Source organism: Phasianus colchicus, chromosome 13 (assembly GCF_987193195.1).
Source record: "Phasianus colchicus chromosome 13, bPhaCol1.hap1.1, whole genome shotgun sequence".
NCBI classification, from domain to species: Eukaryota; Metazoa; Chordata; class Aves; order Galliformes; family Phasianidae; genus Phasianus; species Phasianus colchicus.
The window spans coordinates 18,247,302-18,267,794 of NC_143448.1; the positions used below are offsets into that span (position 1 = coordinate 18,247,302).

The 20,493-nt window shown below is 51.9% G+C and overlaps 1 protein-coding gene and 1 long non-coding RNA gene across 3 annotated transcripts in view; one reads left to right on the top strand and one right to left on the bottom strand.

The window, feature by feature from the left end:
- JPH3 (junctophilin 3) overlaps positions 1-20,493 on the top strand; it is a 44,103-nt gene continuing 23,610 nt past the window's right edge. The window contains exons 1-2 of the mRNA XM_031615425.2: positions 1-719; positions 12,636-13,413. Coding sequence (XP_031471285.1) covers positions 338-719; positions 12,636-13,413 — 1,160 coding nt within the window. The 5' untranslated portion in view covers positions 1-337. The remainder of the gene's footprint in view (positions 720-12,635; positions 13,414-20,493) is intronic.
- LOC116243963 (uncharacterized) lies at positions 9,194-12,487 on the bottom strand. 2 transcript variants are annotated; one of them, XR_004170085.2, is made up of 3 exons: positions 12,137-12,487; positions 11,505-11,653; positions 9,194-9,768 (listed from the first exon to the last, which is right to left on the bottom strand). It is a non-coding gene; the product is annotated as an uncharacterized LOC116243963 (long non-coding RNA). The 2 variants fall into 2 exon arrangements; XR_016470688.1 differs by having other exon boundaries at positions 9,194-9,862.

A 20,493-nucleotide genomic window follows, 5' to 3' on the forward strand; every position in this document is an offset into this window, starting at 1 on the left:
CCCCTCCACCCCCGTTTTCTGCCGTGGATGGTTTTTAGGTGGAGTCGTTTGCACCAAAACCCAATAGCTGCCGCTGTTCTTGCTGCTATTTTTTTTTTTTTTAATGATACTGTTTCCACAGCAGGGGAAGAGCCAACCGATCCCGAACACACTCCCAGAGAATGAATAATCACGAGGAACTGGCTTGAGCAGCGCCTGGATCTGGTGCATGATTGCAACCTGATTTTTCTATCATTTTTTTTTTTTCCAAGTCATCGTTCTCCTTTTCTCTCCCGCATCATTTTTTTTTTTTTTTTTCTTTTCACCTTTTGGGGGATTTGCAAACCGAATTACATGCATGTCCAGTGGGGGAAGGTTTAATTTTGACGATGGAGGGTCGTACTGTGGAGGCTGGGAGGACGGAAAGGCTCATGGCCACGGAATCTGTACTGGCCCCAAGGGTCAAGGTGAATATTCGGGCTCCTGGAGTCACGGCTTTGAGGTGTTGGGGGTCTACACTTGGCCCAGCGGCAACACTTACCAGGGCACCTGGGCGCAGGGCAAGCGCCATGGCATTGGCATGGAGAGCAAGGGGAAGTGGGTGTACAAAGGAGAGTGGACCCACGGATTTAAGGGACGGTACGGGGTCCGAGAATGCACTGGAAATGGGGCCAAGTATGAAGGCACCTGGAGCAATGGATTACAGGATGGCTACGGGACTGAGACCTACTCGGATGGAGGTAGGTGATGTCTTGATATCTCCCAAGCTGGGGCAGGAAGTGGTGTGTGGGTACCAGCGATGGGTGTGTGGGTACCAGTGAGGGATGTCTGGGTATCAACGATGTGTGGGTACCAGAGATGGATGCGTGGGTACCAGTGATGTATGGGCACCACTGAGGGATGTGTGGGTACCAGTGATGTGTGGGTACCACTGATGGATGTATAGGTACCAGCAATGTGTGTGTACCAGTGAGGAATGTATGGGTACCAATGATGGATGTATGGGTACCAGTGATGAATATATGGGCACCAACAATCTGCGGGTACCAATGAGGGATGCATGGGAACCAATGAGGGATATATGGGTACCAGTGATGGATATATGGGCACCAACAATCTGTGGGTACCAGTGAGGGATATATGGGCACCAACAATCTGTGGGTACCAGTGAGGGATGCACGGGTACCAATGAGGGATATATGGGTACCAACAATCTGTGGGTACCAGTGAGAAATATTTGGTACCAGCAATGTGTGAGTACCACTGATGGATGTGTGGGTAGCAGTGAGCTATGGGTCTAGCCCCCAGGCTTGGGCTTAAGTCTGGGACATAGCAACCTGCTTGCTTGGAGTGAGGGCTGCTCACTGCCCCACAGGAGATAAGGCAGCATCCAGCATGGCACCAGGCCACCTCTTTGCCACAGATAGCCCCCTATGTTCAGCTGGTCACAGCACCAGGCCTTTACCCAGAAAGGCTTTTTTGGGAGAGGGGATGAGATGCTGGCATCTGAGCAATGGAGGACGAAGCAGGAGGACGGGGTGGGCCAAGCTGGTGGGAGCAGCCCGAGTTGCACATGGGACAAGGCAGTTCTGCACCACTGTAACCTGTAGGATTTGCATGGAGTGGATGCAGCAAAGCAGGGCAGAGGGGAGCGGAGCATGCAGGGATGTGAGGCAGATCCACACAGCTCTATTGCAGCAAACCCTTTATATGAAGGGCCGAGGGCTTCGTGCACACCCTGCCTTCAGCCCCACACTTAATGAATAATGCCCAGGCAAAAGAATTTAATTCAGACAAGAGTCTTACATTCCTAGTTTACGGCTTAATGCTTAGCGTAGGGGCTCAGAGGGATCACAGAAGCTATTCTCTGCCGTCAACGCGGCTTAGCGAGATGTGGAGGGGAAACCAGGATTAAACAGGAAAAAAAAAAAAAAGAAAACCAACAAGAAAACCCAATTGGAGTGATCAGCAATCGCCGGGCTAACGAGCTTTAGGGCCAAACTAGGGAAAACAGCTGGTGCTCTCCTTAAGTGGCTGTATCATCCTCCGTAGCGTTTCGGGGTCCTTCCATCTGAATTGCCACCATGATAAGAGCCTGGCCTACCTCTCTGCAGCAGGGTTTTGGTTTTCTGCTGGATGTGCACACCCCAAGCAGGTTCCTTATATTTTATGGCATTATGGTTTACCAGGATGGCCACGATCAGGGGACTGCAGGAACTGAGCTCCGTCGCAGCCTTCCTGACAGGTGCTGTGAGAGCTTTCTCCAGCAAGCCTGGTGCTGCCCTATGATCAGACGTGGTACCTGCAGCTCTTTGTGCTCTCTGAGGGAGAGGGGGAAGAGATTGCTTTATTTTTAAAGATAATTTGCGCAGGGGGGGCTTTCTCTGAGAGGAAAATACGGCTGCACCTTTTGTTTCAGATGTCTGGAATAATGCTGGGATTGGTTGGGTTTGGGAGTGATCCCTACATCTGACATCCTTCTGCTGGGAATAAAACTCAGGCAGTGCTCATAGTGAGGGGTCAGGAGGGGGTGGGGGTGGTGTTCTGCATGCTCTGAACTCCGGTGCTGCCCTCGTGCCAACCCCCCCCAGCATTCCAACCCCACTGGGGGCATTTGTATGGAGAGCCCATGGTGCTGGGGACTGCTCTGACCCCACACCTCTGTTGCCCCCCACCCCATGCAGGACAGCACAGGGTGCATGCCAAGGCCAGGCTGCGTGCTGCTCACTGCTCTGAGAAGCTACCAGAAGCCAAGAGCTGCTGCTTCCATCTTGTTGGGCCAGCCCAGCTTCCCTGTGCTCAGGACCAAAAGCCTCTCCATGCACATCTTTGGTTTTAGGAGGAGGTGTGAGATGGGTGGGGGAAGAGGTTCGGAACAAAAACGCTGTCCCCTAGGGACTGTACACAGTGCTGGGAGAAGGGAATGGCTGCTTGGGGCCATACAGAGCTCATGGCCAGCTGCTGGGAATGGGGATATCCCATGCACACCCCAATGCCCACGCTCTCCGATCCCATTTTGGCACAGCCAAGGATGCACTTTACTGAACTCAGCTGCCAGCAGCCAGGGAGTCTTTCCCAATCCCACATCCCCACTTTGGGTGGATTTGGATACCTTCAGACCTTCGGACACCAAATCTTGGTGAACTCTGTGCTCTTGGGTGCAAGAAGGCAATGCTTGCACCAAGGGCACAGTGTAGCTGTGGTACAGGGGAGGCAGCTCTGGGGAAGGATGTTTCTCATTAATCTATTCAAGTTATTACCTCCATCAAACTGAAGTATCCTAGAATCCTCGCCCCAGCATCTGTCACTTGCCACCCACAGATAAATATTCATCCCCTACATGCTATTTTTTATAGCACATCAACCAGGGCTAGGGGATGGGCCCCTAAAAGCACAGCCAGGCTGAGGAAGCAAGATGCCACCAAATCCCTGCCTTTCACTCCAATTTCTCCTTGTGCAATAGCGTGAGGGACCAACCCCAAAACTCCCCCAGCCATTACCAGCACTACAAGGGATGCAATACCTTGCCATGCACACATCCATCGATGCATTCAGCTCAGGCATGGCAAATGATGTCTCCCTGCTCAGCACCCCCAGCTCACAGCCCCAGGCTCTGTCCCCCCACGTCGGGTGCTGCCAACCCCCACACCAGCTGCCCCCACACGCAGCTTGCAGAGCTCACACCTCCCACACTGCCACGCTCAGCACCATGCACACACGCCTCTGCTCCCCACGCCGCTTCCCCACTCCAAGCACAGACCCCCACTCACATGCTCTGCCCCCCCACTCTTTGCCCATGCAAAACTTGCTTCCCTAAGCCATGTGGTTGCATGCACAGTGATGCAAACATACTGCATGGGGCACCAATAAGCAAACACAGCCCCCTCAGGGAGACCACTTTGTGCTGAGGCTCCCTGGCATCGCTGCACACTCAACCTATATCTGTGCATCTGTGGCACACGTGTGCACCATCTTTTCCCAGCCGTGCATCCTTATCCCACTGCCCAAATTGCTCGATGCCTCCTGTCCCATCCAGCAGCAGGCTAATATTATGTAAAACAAGAGCTGAGAATTGCTTTTGTTGAATGCTGGGGTTGTAGAGCACATTTGCTGGGCCTGGTTCAGCCCAGCTGGTAGCAGGTTGAGTAGCAGGATCTGGGCAGAAGGGGCTGCATGCATCAGGGTGAGCACCCATTGGGATGAGCACCCAGTGGGGTGAGCATCTATCAAGGTAAGCATGCATTGGGGTGAGCAGCAATGTCATCCAGGGCCATTGCATCACCTTTGCTGGAGCAGCCTGGGTCCATTCCAGCCCTGGCAAAGCCATTCTCCCCTCCATGTTTGCCCCAGTAGGACAGGGGTTGGATGGGGGAACCTCTCTCTGAGGTCTCCGTAGCCCATCCAGCCCTTGGGCACCAGGTTCCCATCCCCGTGGCTGTTCCCCATCCCTCTAATTGTCTCCCCCAGCCCAACCTGTGTGATCCATGCACATTTATTGAGAGGGCCACCCCAAAGGGATGGGCAGTCGCACCTCAGTGCTCATCTTGTGTAATGCTCCGTGCCCACTCACCTCCTTGAATCATCCCTTTGATAGATAAGTGAAATATAATTAGTGTTTTCATTGTTAGTGCCGTGTGAGTAGGCAAGTGGGATTTCTTGGCCCGGGCTGCTACATTTTCCTGCTATGCACTGCGATGCAATGGGGTGGGAGCAGCCTCTCCATGTCCCATGTCACAGCTCCATGTCCATCTCATCCCTGCAGTGGTATTGGAGACACTTCCAGGTGCTCTCAGCACATGCATTGGGAACTTTCCCATGGATGAAATTGGGAATTACTGTGCAAAAGCAAAAAGAGGCCTGTAGGGACCATGGAGATGGAGTGCAGATGCTGCAGGACCAGGGAGAGGACGCAGCCCTCAGCCCAGAGCTCATTCTGGTTTGCAAAGCGTCCTGCAACCTGGGTTTGGCTCTGAGGGTGCCTGCAAAGGAACACAATGGTGACAATAGGAGAGCAGTGATTGAATTGCTAGGATGTAAAAAAAATGAATCAAAATACAAAATGAAGATTCTGACCAGCTTCGTTAAAAATAAATGAGTCGGGCTGATGGTAATTACTGCTCTCATTGGAACGCGCTGCTTAGTTTCAGGTACTGCTCAGGATAGAAGAAGGATTTTGGCCCCAGGGCAAAGTACAGGACACAGAAACCAGCAGACAGCTCTGGTGCCTTGTCTGGCCTGCAGTGCCCCAGGGGAAAACATGGGACCCCCCAGATCAATCTGCCCCACAGCACATCTCCCCATGACCACTAATAGGGACTCCTCCAGTTCTGATGCACACTGCTGCTGCCCTTTCACCACTTCATCTTCATCATCTCCATTAACTCACGGCCATATGAACACTCACTGCCCTTTTCATTGGGATCAGCCTATAGGAGCAACATGGACAGTTCTCCATCTGAGCGTTTGAGGCTGGGACGCATCGTCCTGCAATCATACAAACAGATCACACAGAGCTGGAAGGGATCCATGAGCATCACTGAGTCCAGCTCCTCTCTCCACAGCAGACCACTCCAAAACACGAGGACCGTTTGCTTTATGGTGATTCAGGGTCCCATCCTGCAACAGCGAGGTCTGCAGAAGGATGTAGAAGTGGGACAGAGCAGCACTGTGGGGTCATTAGGATGGGGTGTGTTGGGTTTTCTCATAGTTTTTAAGGCAAAATATTTGCATGTGCCAAGAGGGAGCGGATCTGGTGTCCCATGGGGCTGTGTGACATCTGCTCCTGGAGCAGAACATTCTCTCTAGAAGCTCCAGCTTGTGGAATCATGTGATTTTTGTAAGATTTTTCGGCTTCATTTTTGAAGCAAGGTTCCCACCCAGACTATTGCAGAAAAGTCATTCTTACAGGCTTGGAAACCAGCAGCTGAGAGCTAAAAATGCCTTCTGTTGGAGAGAAAAAAAAAGAAAGGAAAAAAAAAGCTGTGGCTTTAAAATTAACCTGATTAAACTTGAATGTCTTGAATCAGGGAATGCTGATGTAGATGGATGACCTGCATTACTATGGACACTACCTGATGATGTAGAAGCCAGGCAGGACAGCCTTGCTGACAATCCCATAGGGGACAATGCTGGGTTGGGATGTATCTTGTGAGACAGTTGAATAACTATCAGTTGTAACCAACAGATGGATGGAAAATATTTATATCTGGGGGGTTGATATTGGTGCTGAGCAATTGATTGATTATCCAAAGGGATGGGAGATACCAAAGACCCTCATTGTGCTCTGAATTGCACAGTGATAAGTGGAATAATCTGGGGATCTGAGGGGCTGATAGTGCATGTAGTGCTGCCAAACCCTCTTGGGTTCACCCAGACCCCATCCCACAGTGCCCATCGTGGAACAGTCAGCTGTGAGTCCAGTGAGCCCTGCAGAGAAATGGGGTGAGAACAGAGAGTTTGCATGGAGGATTACGTGATGGGGGATTAGCAGCCTTAGCATTTAGCCCAGTTTCACTCTGCTTTGTGTGAGGAGCACGTTAGCCATAATAAAGGTGCTGAGCTATATGGTAATGTGTTTCCCACCCTTCCTGCTAATGTCGCCCTGCCTCAGGCCTCCTTCAAATTATTGTATAGCGACAGCTGGGGTTGGGTGCTGCTGCTTTGCTTGTTCTCCAAGGCTGATGACCATGCTCTTAGGACAACTGGAAATGTATTTTTTGGGTTCTCCACTCCTTTAAAGCTATATTTCACCTGGCTGCAGGACCTGCTGCTTTAAGAAAGGTGGTGGCTGTCACACGTAGCACAGTGAGCTCCATCAGCACTGGCGATGTCAGGTTTGGTCTTAGTTCCAACAGTTTGAAGCATTTCTCCCTTCCCTTCCCATCCCATCTCTCCCCTCTCCCCCCCGTGCCCATCCTGCACGCCTGTATCCAGCCTCACATTAAGCAATGACTAACATCTGTCACGTGTTTGTGCCTGCAGATCATATTTACATACTCAAAAATCCATACCTTCTATCCTCCTCTGTATAAGCACTTACCCATGCAGCAAACAACCCACCAGGCTGCCATAGCAGAAGCATTTCCATGCTTTTATTGTGGCAAAAGACCTCTGAGATCCCCAAGTCCAACCCCAACCCACCCCCACCATGCTCACTAACCACGTCCCTCACATCCGTGGTTTTTGGACATCCCTGGGGATTATTCCTACCCTCTTTTCTCCTCTCCACCTCCTCTGTGTTGGAATTCAAGAGATCGGCCTAATTATTGCCGTCGGATGTCTTTAATTAATACTTGGTGTTATTCAGCGATAAGAGAGGAGGTGAGCATCCCAGGAAGGATCCTTCACGAGATAAACCAGCAAATTTACAATTCCTAATTGCTTCTGCTGGGTTGTGAAATAGCAGACAGGCGCTTCGGACAGCTCAGACCACAGTTCAGAGTTACACCGAGTTGCAGAAACAGGCTGGGAGGTTTGGATGACAGCCTTCATCCAACACAGCCACCAACCCAAGTGGCTCTGGCCATGCTTTGGGGATGGTCCCATGTTGTATGGCAGCCCAGGCAGTTAAGCTCACCTAGAAATCCCTCAGACTGACCCGCAGTGTTGGGCTATTTGTATTTCTCAGTGCAAGAAAGTGAAGCAGAGCAAGGCAGGGCAGATCCACACAAAGCTCCCCTGTGCTTTGCCCCTGCCAAGGCTTTGTCCTGATGACACCGAGCTGGCGGGCTTGGTTTGGGGGAAGCAAGTGAGCAGCCTGCAATCCCTAAAGCTCGTACTTAATGATTTTCCTGGAGCAGAGCCAAAGGACTGAGCAGCCTGCAACATGGCAACTCCTCGAGTATGGGGGAGGGAGGAAAGAAAATGCAGCCGTTGCAGCCCCATAAGTCTTGATGTCTTGTCCCCTTCCAACACCACTGTGGTCAGACCAGGTTTGTGGTCAAGCAGGCAGTTCCACCTTTGGCCCAGGGGAGCCCCATGAACACTACTGGGATGCAGACAGCCCATCTTACCCCTGGCATCCTCCATCATTTGATGGTTGTTCAGATGGATCCTAAGGAAATCTCAGATTTGTCTGAATGTTGCTTATTTGTCTGAAGTCTGGGATACTGCTGCTGGCCTTCACAAGGTATTGATGGCCTTCCTCAGCAACAAGATGAGGTTGTGGGTCACAAGTGGCCCCCTGGCCTGGGGCAGCAGGCAGCAATACAGGCTCTCCTCATACAGGAGGGATGGTTCCTTGCCATCACCTGTTGTATCATAGGTTGTATCTGGGTAAGAAAGGCCAACTGGGGGCATTTCAGCTCTCCTTTCCCTCTGATATTATCTAGCCAACTTGCACTGATGAAGTGAGGTTTCTGGTGGCATTCTCTGTATGGCAAGACCAGGCCATGTGTCTGTTGCCACTTCCAATGAGACAGGTCTTCTCCTTTGGCCAAAACCCCCAGAACTCTTTGGCAGAGATGAAGAAGCAAATAGAGACACATCATTCTTCCTGGTGTCTGCAGTGCCTCAGCTCCTTCCAGAGCATTTTGCAAAAAAAAAAAAAAAGCCATCAAATTGGTCTTCCCTCTTCCCATCCACATTGCAGGAGTGCTGCTGCACAATCCCATTTGCAGCAGGGAACGTGAGGGCTTTGCTCTGGGTTTCTGTTTCTGGAAGGTGCAAGGTTCCCTGCCCTGCTGTAGGGCCAACCCCAGTGCCTGGTGGCTCTATGGGGACAATAGGAGCCGCCTGCAGGCTCCTGCACTCTTCCCAGAATGAATTTTCACTTCCTGAGCCAAATGCTGAGAAAGCGCTGAATAACTGCAACAAATTAGATTACTCTTTGGTGCTTGTCATTTCTCAACAACATCCAAGCTGCTCGAGACTCAGCAACAGGACTTTTTCCTTGTGGCTCCATACGGTCCTGAGGGCGATGGAAATTCCCATGGGAGCTTGAAAAGCCATTTGCAAAGCAGCCAGCCTTCCTCCAAGGGGAGCGAGCCAAGAATCCGCCAGACTCCAAACCACACGTGGCAATGGGCAACGACAGCAGCACCCATCTTCCACGTTCCCATCCCCTCCCAACTTCCCCCATCTTCCCTGTGATCCTGTTTCCTTTCTCACGACCCAGCTGCTCTTCCTGGTGGAGGAATATTCTCGCTGAGCCATCATTTGGGATGACTTCATTTATTTTCTTCTAGCCTCAGGTTATCCCCTCAGGACATGTTCATGTGCGTGCCTGCAGCCCCAGTCTTCTTGGCATCACCTGGTTCTTGGCCAAGTCCTGCCACAGTAATTGCTCTGAGAGTCAAGAAGTCCTCCCTGGGGTAAATCCACTGCAAGTCAGCGCACAACTCTCTGCTTATCCCCATGGGCCATTATTTTGCTGCCATTATGATAAATTATGGCAAAATTCTCACTTGCAGGGCAGGATCCATCCCTCTTTTCATCAGGGCAGTGGTGGCTGAGATGTTGTGCATCTGCTCTTATCCATGCCTTGCACCCAGCCCTCAGGATGCTGCATTTCCCCCATGTAATCACCCCATTAATCTCATGCAATTCGTGCTTCAGGAAGCACTTTGCAAGAGCTGATAGCAAGGAAAGAGCTACAGAAATGGATGTGACTTTGGTTGTGTTAGCACAGAAAGCAGTAGATGCTTTGCCTCCTCTGCAATCCTTGAGGATGGAGGTGCTCTGCAGCTCAGGCTGGGTCCCTTTTCCATCAGAAGTGCTCATCCTGCTGCATCCTTAGTCCCACTGCATTTTGCAGCACCCCGGCTCCAAAACAGCCATAGCTGGTCCATCCTGGCACAGAAAGTGAAAAGCAATAAAATCCTATTTCCTCTGCAGGGAAAAAGAGTCTCCCAGCTCCTTGCGAGATTAAGCTTTGTGCACATATCTGCAAATGTGAGAGGGCAGAGGTTAAGCCGGGTGGTGCAAGGGGAGGAGGTGACAGTGCTTAGCAATGCAGATCAGATGGCTCTGAGAGCTTCCAGCCTTCGTGGCCAAATCCTGGGATATTGAGGGGTTTAAGAGGTAATAAAGTCAGAAGGGGGAGGAGGGAGGGAACTCAGCTCCATGATCTGGAGGTGTCCATGAAGGTATGCAGATGTCCCAGGGGCTGTCAGGGAGGCAATCCCCATTGGCAGTGAGGGAAGCAGATGTGAGGTTTGGGTTTTGCTGTGCTGGGAGCAGCTCTGTGATGCTGGCAGTGCAGTAGCAGGATGGGCTGGCCGATGGGGCAGCTCTGCTCAAATTCCTGCATCCTCTGCTTAGAAAACTTAACCTTGCCAAGCAGATGCAGTGATTGCTCCTGGCAGTCGTGCAGCTTTAGGAGTAGGTTTTAAGGCCATGCAGAGATGACAGCTTCCTGGGCACCTCTGCCTTGCTGCAGCTGGAACCTGCTGTGACCAATTTGCTGCCTCTGCTCCAGCTGAGATGCGCTGTCACGCCTGCTCCAAGCCTGCTTTGTTCTGCTCCTTGCCACCGTCTCTGGTTTTCAGCAAAGGGCCTTGCTTGCTCTATAATGCTTCATTTTAACCTGGTTTTTCAGCCATGGGTTTGCAAAGAGAGGGGGAAATCTTGGGAGCTTCCTGGGGCTGGGGACCAGGTTGAAGGCTCTGATAGATGATATGCAAGGACTTTTCTCCCTGTCCCTTACCCACATGCTCAAATGCAACCAGAGGACATGTCTGCTGTCCATCCTGCTGTCCGTCTTGCTGTCTGTCCCTTGTCTGCCCTGTGGCCAAGCACTGCTCCTCACCCTGCCCTGCAGGTGCCAGCCCTATAATCCCAGCACTCTGCCTCCCTCCCAGCACTAATCCTATAAATCCAGAGCAAATCCTCCCAGTGTCCCTTCTCCAAGGCAGTCTTGGCTTGGAGCAAGCATTTTTTGGGGGGTACACAGGGAACCACAGCCAGTGCTGGGGAAAGACAGCAGCCTTAACCACTTCCTGCTTTTCCCTGTGTATAAAATGCCTTTAAACCCACAGAAGGATGGTGCAAATTGTCATTCAGATGAGAAAGGCAAGCAACTGCCCTGCCCAGCTCAGGAGGATCCAACGGGTGTTGATGGCTAAGGGCAAAGAGCATTTTGTGCAGAGCAGGGATGGAAAGCCTCTATCAGTCTGAGCCGAGGGTATCTGCTGGGCTGTTGTTATCAGGGCTGTTTCAAATACTGGGCACTATTAAGACTATTTAAGTCTCCCTTGCCCCGATACCACACAGTGCTGGACCCTGCTTTGGCATTGCCCTAGGCTGGGCTCAGCAGCGCTGGCTGGGCACAGAGCCTGCCCAAGGCTTGCAAATCCACCCAGCAAGGGCTTAGCCAGGTGGTGAATCACTGCATTGTGAGACAGCCCCAAAAAGATTAAAGCTGACCTAAGAATAAAAACAAGCTCTGCAGTTCAACCGATAGGGATAACATGACAAAGCGTGCCAACGGAATGGGATTGCAACCCCAGGGCAGGAAAGCAGCAGATTATCACTACACATTGCAGTATACAAGGCATGCTGATTGTGCTTGGGTGGTGTTTTCCTACCTGGATTGGTTTCCTGTGGCTCCATTTTCCAGCACGAATAGCTTTAACCCGAGGCACAGCAAGATGCAGCGTGCACCCCAGCAAACTGCCAGTTAGGTAACTCCAGCAAGTGCCCACGCAAATGGAGGAGTTCAAGCAGGGGCACGTTTCTAAGGATAATAACCACACAGATATATCCCCATGAGGCTTTTATTTCTATAGAGCCTCTCCCTTCCGCTGCACGCAGGATGAAAGCATGATGTACAGAAAAAAATACATGGTAATACACCAACTGCTTTCACCACTGCCGGCAGCAGACGGGATGGAGTCTGCTCCTGGATGACAACCCCAGTCTCCCTGCACTTTCCTTTTCCAAATTCAGGCTAGATCTAAAGGGCAGCCCATGGGGAGAAGGCTCCATTTGCCCCTGTGTCTCATCTGGTTCCTAACAGCTAAAGTGCACATCTGCAAATTGACCCAGATACTTTACTTTCTTCCTGCATTGGGATACTATGATTGTAGAGATGGGGTTGGGATCTGGAGCTGCACCTTGCTGCTGGGAGCCTGTAATAGGTGGCAAAGGCTTTGGCAAACAAAAATGAGCCCAAATGCAGCAGCCATGGATACAGAAATGGAGAAAAAGAGCTGCTTACCTTCAGAAGGCCTCAAGTAGGCAGGATCTCCAGCAAGAGATGCCCTCACTTCCACTGCCAACCCTTAAATGAGTTCTGGGAAGGGGTGGATCCTGGTTTCAGCCTTTCCAATCATTCAGGTACATTGCTTACACCTGAGTTGCCCTGAGTTGGCCCTGCCTTCCTATCAGGTGCTCCATCACTGCTTCGGACTGTGACTTAGCATTTCCAATACAGAGTCCAAACGTTCCCAATAATAACAGATCCCAACAATAACAGCCCAAGCAGGCTGACGCTACTCCTTTCCCACAGGATGCATCACAGAATCATTCAGGTTGAAAAAGACCAATAAGGTCACCAAATCCATCCTGCCATACCCACTGACCGTGTCCCACAGTGCCACATCTCCACGGTTCCGCAACACCTCCAGGCACAGTGACTCCACCACCTCCCTGGGCCGGTGTGTCACCACTCTTTTGGAGAAGAAATTTGAACCCGCTCTTTTCTTTTACCTCCCCAGGGACGTACCAGGGCCAGTGGGTCGGAGGGATGCGCCAGGGGTACGGCGTCCGTCAGAGCGTTCCCTACGGCATGGCTGCGGTCATCAGGTCACCCCTGAGGACGTCCATCAACTCCCTGCGCAGCGAGCACACCAATGGCACGGCCCTGCACCCCGACTCCTCGCCGGCGGTGGCCGGCAGCCCCGCCGTGTCCCGAGGTGGCTTTGTCCTCATGGCCCACAGCGATGCTGAGATCCTCAAGAGCAAGAAGAAAGGCATCTTCCGCCGGTCGCTGCTGAGCGGGCTCAAGCTGCGTAAGTCCGAGTCCAAGAGCTCCTTGGCCAGCCAGCGGAGCAAGCAGAGCTCCTTCCGCAGCGAGGCCGGGATGAGCACCGTCAGCTCCACCGCCAGCGACATCAACTCCACCATCAGCTTGGGCGAAGGCGAGGCTGAGCTGTCTGTCATTGAAGACGACATTGATGCCACCACTACTGAGATCTACGTTGGAGAGTGGAAGAACGACAAGCGGTCGGGTTTTGGGGTGAGCCAGCGCTCCGACGGCCTGAAGTACGAGGGCGAGTGGGCCAACAACAAGCGTCACGGCTACGGCTGCATGACCTTCCCTGATGGCACCAAGGAGGAGGGCAAGTACAAGCAGAACGTCCTGGTCAGTGGCAAGAGGAAGAACCTCATCCCGCTGCGGGCCAGCAAGATCCGCGAGAAGGTGGATCGGGCTGTGGAGGCGGCCGAGAGAGCGGCCACCATCGCCAAGCAGAAAGCGGAGATCGCGGCCTCCAGGTAGGGATTGGGGCAGCTCAGCCCCAGGGGCAGCGGGGGGACGTGGGAGGAGGTTTGTGTCTTATAGAGGCTAAGGGCTGTTGCTTCGGGGAGGTGTTGTGGTGCTGGAGGCTCAGGGGATGTTGAGGTGGGTGTTGGTTGATGGTGCAGCCTTGGCTGCATCTGTAGGCTTGCTTCTTGGGTTTGTGCAAAGCCAAGCCTTTGTGCTCACCCATGGGTAAACTTCTCAAAAACGGGATGGATTCAGGCTGAATTGCCCCTCGTGCTCACTGTAAGCAGGTTGAGGGTGCGCAACTATCTCATAACAGCAATAGAGGGTCAACCAGAGCAGTGCACTCACTGAGAGCCACGTGAGGGTGGCTGCAGCATGGTAGAATTGGGATTCTGAGTCCTGGGTGGGACAGGCAGCTGTCACTTGGGAAGTCCTGGGCTATTTTCCCCATTTCTCCCCAGCCTAATAGGAGAAGGGCTCCTGCAGTGCCTTTTCCCCAAATCTTCTCTGTGACACAGCTCAGAGAAACCACCCTAAGGATGGTCTGTGCCATTTCAGGGATCAGATATGGCTGAAAAACAGCAGAAGAGGAGGAAAGAAAAAACAACAGGGTGATATCTAGTTTAGCTTAAAACTGTGTCCAACTCAAGTGCCTTGTAGCCAGCTCCCAAAATGTGCATAGAGCATGGTGAGCTGCGGTGAGCAACCAGAAGAGAGCTGAGCTGAAGGGAAAAGGCTCTTCTGCTAAGATCAGGGATCTCTGCAGCACTTTGGGAAGTGGTTTATGAAAGCACGGGTTTTTCTTTCTGTTTTCTGACCAAGTGCTACACGTAGAACCCAGGGCTGTGGTTAGGCAAAAAAAATCAGGCAGCTCCTCAGTCTCCTGGATTAATTGTTGGGTCTGGATCATTTGTATTCAGTGTCACACTTGAAATCTTTATCAGCACGTCTGCTGATGACTGATCTGCAATGTGAATGAGACTCCCAGGCCTGCTTGGGGAGCATATTTGGACTTGATGTTTTCTAGCTGATGTTGGACCAAGCTGTTGTCAAAGCTTTAAAAAAAAAAAATCCCACTCGAATGCCAGGTAGGGAACAGACTGCAGAGCAGAGGAAAGACCAGATCTTTCCGTGTGATGAGAGGATGTGAATGTCTTGAGACAGTGGGCTGAACCCTGGAAATGAAGATCTTTTCTAAGAGCCTGAGCATCCCCAGGTGGTCCCAGTTCTGGAACGCAATGAGTGCAGGAGCTGGGAAAGATGTGACCCCCACAAGCTGGAAATGCTTTAATGAGTTGTTGGCATGTAAGGCTCCACCTCCAATTATGGGAGAGGAGCAGGAGGAAAAACAATCAAATCCATCTGGGGCACAAACACCTTCTCCCCCCATATCAGATGGGGAGCATGCAGCCCATGGCCACGTGTGCATGCAGAGAAAGGACAAATTGGATTTAGGGCCACTCAACAGACCCCGTTAGTCATTAGTAAAGCTGCAAAGAAATAAATGAATGGGAGTGCTTCAAGGATAACCCAGCAGAGATGCAGCCCAGGTTTGGCATCGCTCACGAGCATCGTGACCCCTTCATCCCACACTGCCACCTCCCAGCTTTACCCTTCCTGCTCCAGAACAGACACAAGAAAGCGTGGCCACACCAGGATTTACTCTTCTGATGGCACAAACATTGCCTCCGGTGTGTGGGGGAGCTGAAAAGCTCTGTATTGATTCTGCCGTGCAGCACACGGGGATGGGGATGGGCAGATTCCAACGTGACTTGTGCTTTGCATTAGTGCTGGGGTAGCGTCTGCGCATGACGCCCATCCTTCCACCTGCATTAATGGCTTATGTCAAAGCCCCAAAACTTAGCAGCAAAGAGCCAAGCTGTCTGGCTGCATTCAAGCACGCCTGCGGGGCTTTAGGGTTTGCTGGAGGCACAGAGGATGTGGGACTCAGTGTTGTGCAGACTCAAGTTGTTGGGGACTCTCTGGTGTTTGCAATTTCCCAAATGGAAGTGGGAAGCAGGAAAACTGTTTTGTCTGAAATGCGCAGGCTTTCTTTTTCAGCTCTTTTCCATTGTAATAGTTTTTGCACGGATGCTCTCGGCTGCATCCCAGCATGCAGAAGCAGAAGACAGCAAGGTTTTACGACCAGCTAGAAAGGCTTTCACGTAATTAATATGATTCATTTTCGAAGCTTCTAAATGTATCAAAGCTCCCCTGCAGTGCCCACACCAAATTGCATCGTCCGAACTGAAATACAAGCACAAAATAGGCAGTGGGTACATTGGCAAAGGGTTGTTTCTGGGTCTTTGGGGCTCACGGGTGCAATATCCCACATGTAAAACCAATGGCTTACCGTCAACCTTCAGGACAGCCTTTGTATGCGTGTGTGCACGTGAATGTGTATTCTCTTCTGTCTAATAATGTGGCTGAGCTCACTGCGCAGCCTTTCCCTTGGTGGGGGAAAAAATATGTGCCCACCCACGGATTTCATTAAATTTGTGAGGATTCAGTATTTTTGAAAACTCAACGGCTCTGTCAGATTTGGTTGGAATTGGCCAACACGTTCAAAAGTTATTAGTGTGGGAGTGATGGCATATAGATATATAAACAGCACAATCGCATAAGTAAGCCCCATTTCCTGAGGAAAGTAGGCTAAAAACATAGTGTACTGAAGACAAGTAAATTGGATTCTTCAAGTTGTTTCATTCTGCACAAAGCACAATGTGATCTGCGACACAGAAAAGTAAGCTCATTTAAGGAGCAGTTTGCAGGTTGCAGATGATTCTCCTAAATTTTCCCTAACGCAATTAAAAAGGAAAGAACATTTTCTTTCCTCCTGCCGAAATAGCTCCTGTAAAGTCAGTGGGTGAGAAGAGTCAGCGTTCGGGGCTGGAAAACAAATGTTGATGTGAGCTATTGGTTTTTCCATACTGGGGAGCCCCGTTTTGCCCCGTTAAAATGAATGTGTCGGGTGTCCACTTTGTGCTTCATCCCCACCCCATCAGGCATGAGCCCACTTGGAAGGGGAAGGATGCACTGAAGACACCAGACCCCATCTCTCCAGTAATGCACTGATACCCACCATGTCCATAGGCACTGATGTGCCATGAGCAGCTAAAACACAATATCCAGCTGTTGAGCCAGCAGGCTCTTCCATTTCAGAGTTTTGGAGGAAGAGGTTGGACTTCCATCAGAGAAATGGCCATTGGTGTGATGGGCAGCACTGGGACACGCTCAGCTCCGCACTCACGGTCCCATAGCACTGGAGGGGATGCTGCTCTTGGGTTAGTCCTAAATAACGTGCTTCCAGGCATAATTATAGCCTAGCCATTTGCTAACGATGAGAAAAATATAATTAAGCTCAACATCCTCAGGAGGAATGGGGCTGCAAATTAGCGTGGTGTCATTCAACTTCAGAAAGTAAAAGCGGGTGGGAAAAAAGAACAAAGAAGTGAATGAAGCCAGGAAGGATGGGTAAAGGAGGATGCTGGGGCTCTGTGTGTGCCCCACACCTGGCACACAGAGGGGAGCAGCAAGGCAAGAAGAGCCCCAGAGTGCTGAGCAGCAAAGTGCAGGAGGTTGTCTGAGCCAAGCAGGTGTTTTCTTTAGAAAATGGAAATGCAGCCCAGGCAAAAGCCACAGAAAAGAATAGACGCGGCAGTTCCGATCCCAAACATTTCAAGTTGCAGTAATGTCACCCCCGGCAGAACGCCGAGCCGTAACGGTGCTGCTTAATGCTCTCTCAGCTCTGTGCCTGCAGCTTTGCAATTGTGCTTGGCTGTGTTTGATCCCAGGATTGTGCTGGCCCTCCTGCTGCCGCGGGGGTGGCCGTGGGGCTCCCGCCTCTGTCTCACTGCAGATAGAGCCTGGGAGGATGTGGGGTGCAAACCCAAAGGGTTGTGTGTGCCCCCTTCCTCTGGCTGGGATGGTGGGACGAGCTGGCAGCTGGAATGGGAAAAGCTGAACTGGGAGAAAGCATCACCACTGCCCCTTCGTTGGGACCAGTGGGGCCACTGATGGTGCTGTGTGGTACCCATTGGGGACCCTCCATCCCTGACCACATTCCCCATCCTTTCCTTGAGGACAGAGGACAGGGGTTAAAGCAGAGGGGATGGACGGAGGTGACCTTTCAGGCAGGGGTAATTCCCTTTGCAGCAGTCTGTTCTCTTCCTGCCTTCCTCCTCCCCAAACACCCCCAGGGCATTGCATCCTTACCCTCTGCAGCTCTTGCAGCCCCTACTGTCCACACTGTGACTGCCTAAGTCCTCCTGCAGTGCAATTTAATAACTTCCTGCTCAGACAGGACTTAGGGCATTAAACCTTTCTGCAGCTATGTCAGAAGTCAGGAGCAGACAGCATGCTCACACAGGGCCAGGCAGTGTGTCCCCAGCTGCCACCACGCTGGGTGCTGCACCCACTATACGAATGGGGGGAGCTAGCTACCTTTTGGGTGAGCAGTGCTTTGCAAAGTAATCCCTCTTAAATAAGCAAACAAACAAACCCTCATTTGCTCTCCTTTGCTGCTCTTCAGCCATGACCCAGCTCCCTTCTTCACCATTCCTACCGCTTTCTCTTCTCACTGAGCTGAATCAACCCAAATCCAAGATGCAGGTGTGTGGCATGGATATGTGTAACCCTTTCCAACTTTGCCAGGTGGTGATGGAATAGCATAGGAAGGGCGAGGATGGAGCCACGATCCTGGTAAAGTGCAGCTGGAGGGGCTGCCATAGCAGCAGTGGAGCAGGAATGGCTTTGGGGGGATGCAGGATGAAGGAGTGACTCAGGATGGGAGAACTGGCTACACTTTGCCGTGGGACCACATGGAGAGGGGGAGAGATGAAGGATTAAGAGTGCGGTGATCCCAAGAAGCAGCCATGGGGGCTCAATCAGTGCCTGCCTTCTCCTCCTCTTCTTTTTCCTCTCTCTCTTCCTCTGTGCACAGCAGCCCATCAAGCACCCAGATCACCTGCCTGCTTCTTAATCCAAGACTTCTACCAGCTTAGTACATGGGCTGAGCTGTGGGGCAGAATGAGCCCAGTGCAGGATGATTGCAGCCATTCAGTCCATGTGGATCCCCGCTGACATGGGGCATAGGGCAGGCAGGGCAGGGCATTGCCTCTGCTGTGCAGGGTGAGGGAAGGAAGTGAGGAGGAGGAGGGTGGGGAAGGCTCTTCGTGCTGATGGCAGCAGGAAGGGAGCAGGGTGCTGCCACCCCATAGTTTCAGGTAGAGCAGCATTACTTCATAAGAGAGGGGAGAAAGAAAGCCAGTGAGGCCCAAAAACCATCCCCTGCTTTTCCTTTCTGCTGCTGTTCAATAAGAAAAAAACTGCAGGGTTGCTTTTCTCAGCTATCTCTGGGAGGAACCTCCCTCCTCCCCCAGCCCTGCGCAGCTGCCTGGCTCTCAGCCCCCGAGCCTTCCTCCCTCCTCATCCTCACCGCAGCAGCTGGCAGGGCCACAGGACATCCTGCAGCAGGCTCAAGTGTGGCGTATAGCTGTGGCATCCCACCACGTCCCACCTTCCTTACCCCCCCATCCACAGGAGCTGCTGTATGGTGCACCCCAGTGATGCCACACACGCAGGCTATAGGGTGTGTCTGTGCTGCAGCAAGCCCCACTGCTCTCTTCCCATCCTGTGAGAGAGGCCTGCTTGCTTTTCCTCTCCCAGCTCTCATTTTTGGCTCCCTGGCACACATCCCTGCTGGCTGTGCTGCTCCCACCCCAGCCTCCCACCCTGTGCATCCCTGCAGCAACCACCCCACAACCCCCATGCTCCCCAGCCCCCCCCAGCCCTGAGCCCTATTTCCTCTCTGGAGTGAGGCAAAAGCAATATCAGGAGTGCAGCTGAGATGAAAACGCAGAGCCGGGCAAAAATATTGAATATTTTCCTTGTGGGTGTTGTTGAGCATCACTCTCCCCACTGGCAGAGATTTGAAGACGTGAATTCGGGAGGAGCAGGGGGACCATTCCCCATGTCTGGAAATCCTAGAGGAATCCTAGAGGTTTGTGTCGCCTTGTCCATGCAGGACAAACAGCAAACCATCCTGCCTCCCTAATCCAGGAAATTAAAGGATTGAACTACAGACCTCACTAAGTGAATTTCCCCCCTTGGAAATCCCTGGCAGATTTAACCCACGGATCCAACCGATTATCCCCTTAAAGTTGTGACTAAGCAAGGTCCCAATTCTTCAGGGTGCTGAGCACCCTAAAATCCCCTTTTAGTGATGACGCAGCCTCCTCAATCAGCTCCTTTTACCCACCTTGGGCTCCAAGCAGCGTCTGCCTCCTGGGGATGCTCCAGCCCTGGAAGGCACTTTTTCCAATGGGAGAGGCTTGGGGCAGGGATCTGCAACTCACCTGGATCCTAGAAATGCTTTCTCTGCTATCTGCCTGTGTCTGTCTGCTCTGTCTCTCATCACCATAGCACAAAGGTGAAGCATCAATAATTAAAAGCCCAGATTCTCTCCTGAGCTCTGAATCCCTTCCCCTGTTGTATGTCAGTTGCTTAAGTGGAAATTTTCACAGACTCTGCCTTAGGGGAAGAGCAGATCTGGGGCTGTCTGCCATCCTCAGGGTGTGATGAGGGGCTGCATCCCAACCAGAGGATGCTGTGGGATGCTTGGGGTGCACGTCTGTGGAGTAAAGCATCTCCTGGGTGGGCTCTGAAGTTTGAGGCAGGCAGGAGCTGCTCGTTGCTGTGGCAACACAGAAGATGTGTATTTTTTTTATTTTTTTTTCCTCCAACAGCCATTGGGGCTGCAGCCGGCAGCGCTCACACTGCAGCGGGGTCTGGGCGGCCCCAAAGCAGCTGCACAGAGCTGAGCATGGGTCCTTCTCCTTCCTGCCTGTCCTATCCGGGCTGTGGGAACCCACAAGGATGGGTTAGCTTCAGGCAGCACTTAAAAGATGGGAAATATCACCCAAAACCCTTATCCCTCCTCCCATCCCCAAAGGGAACGGAGCTGTGGGGACTGCTGGCAGCATCCTGATGCAACATATTTTGCAGTGTTTTAGTGTCTGGTGTTGCATTCAGTAGGGCTGTGTGCATCTGTGTTCAACATAACCCTGTGCAGGGCTCAGCTGTGCTGG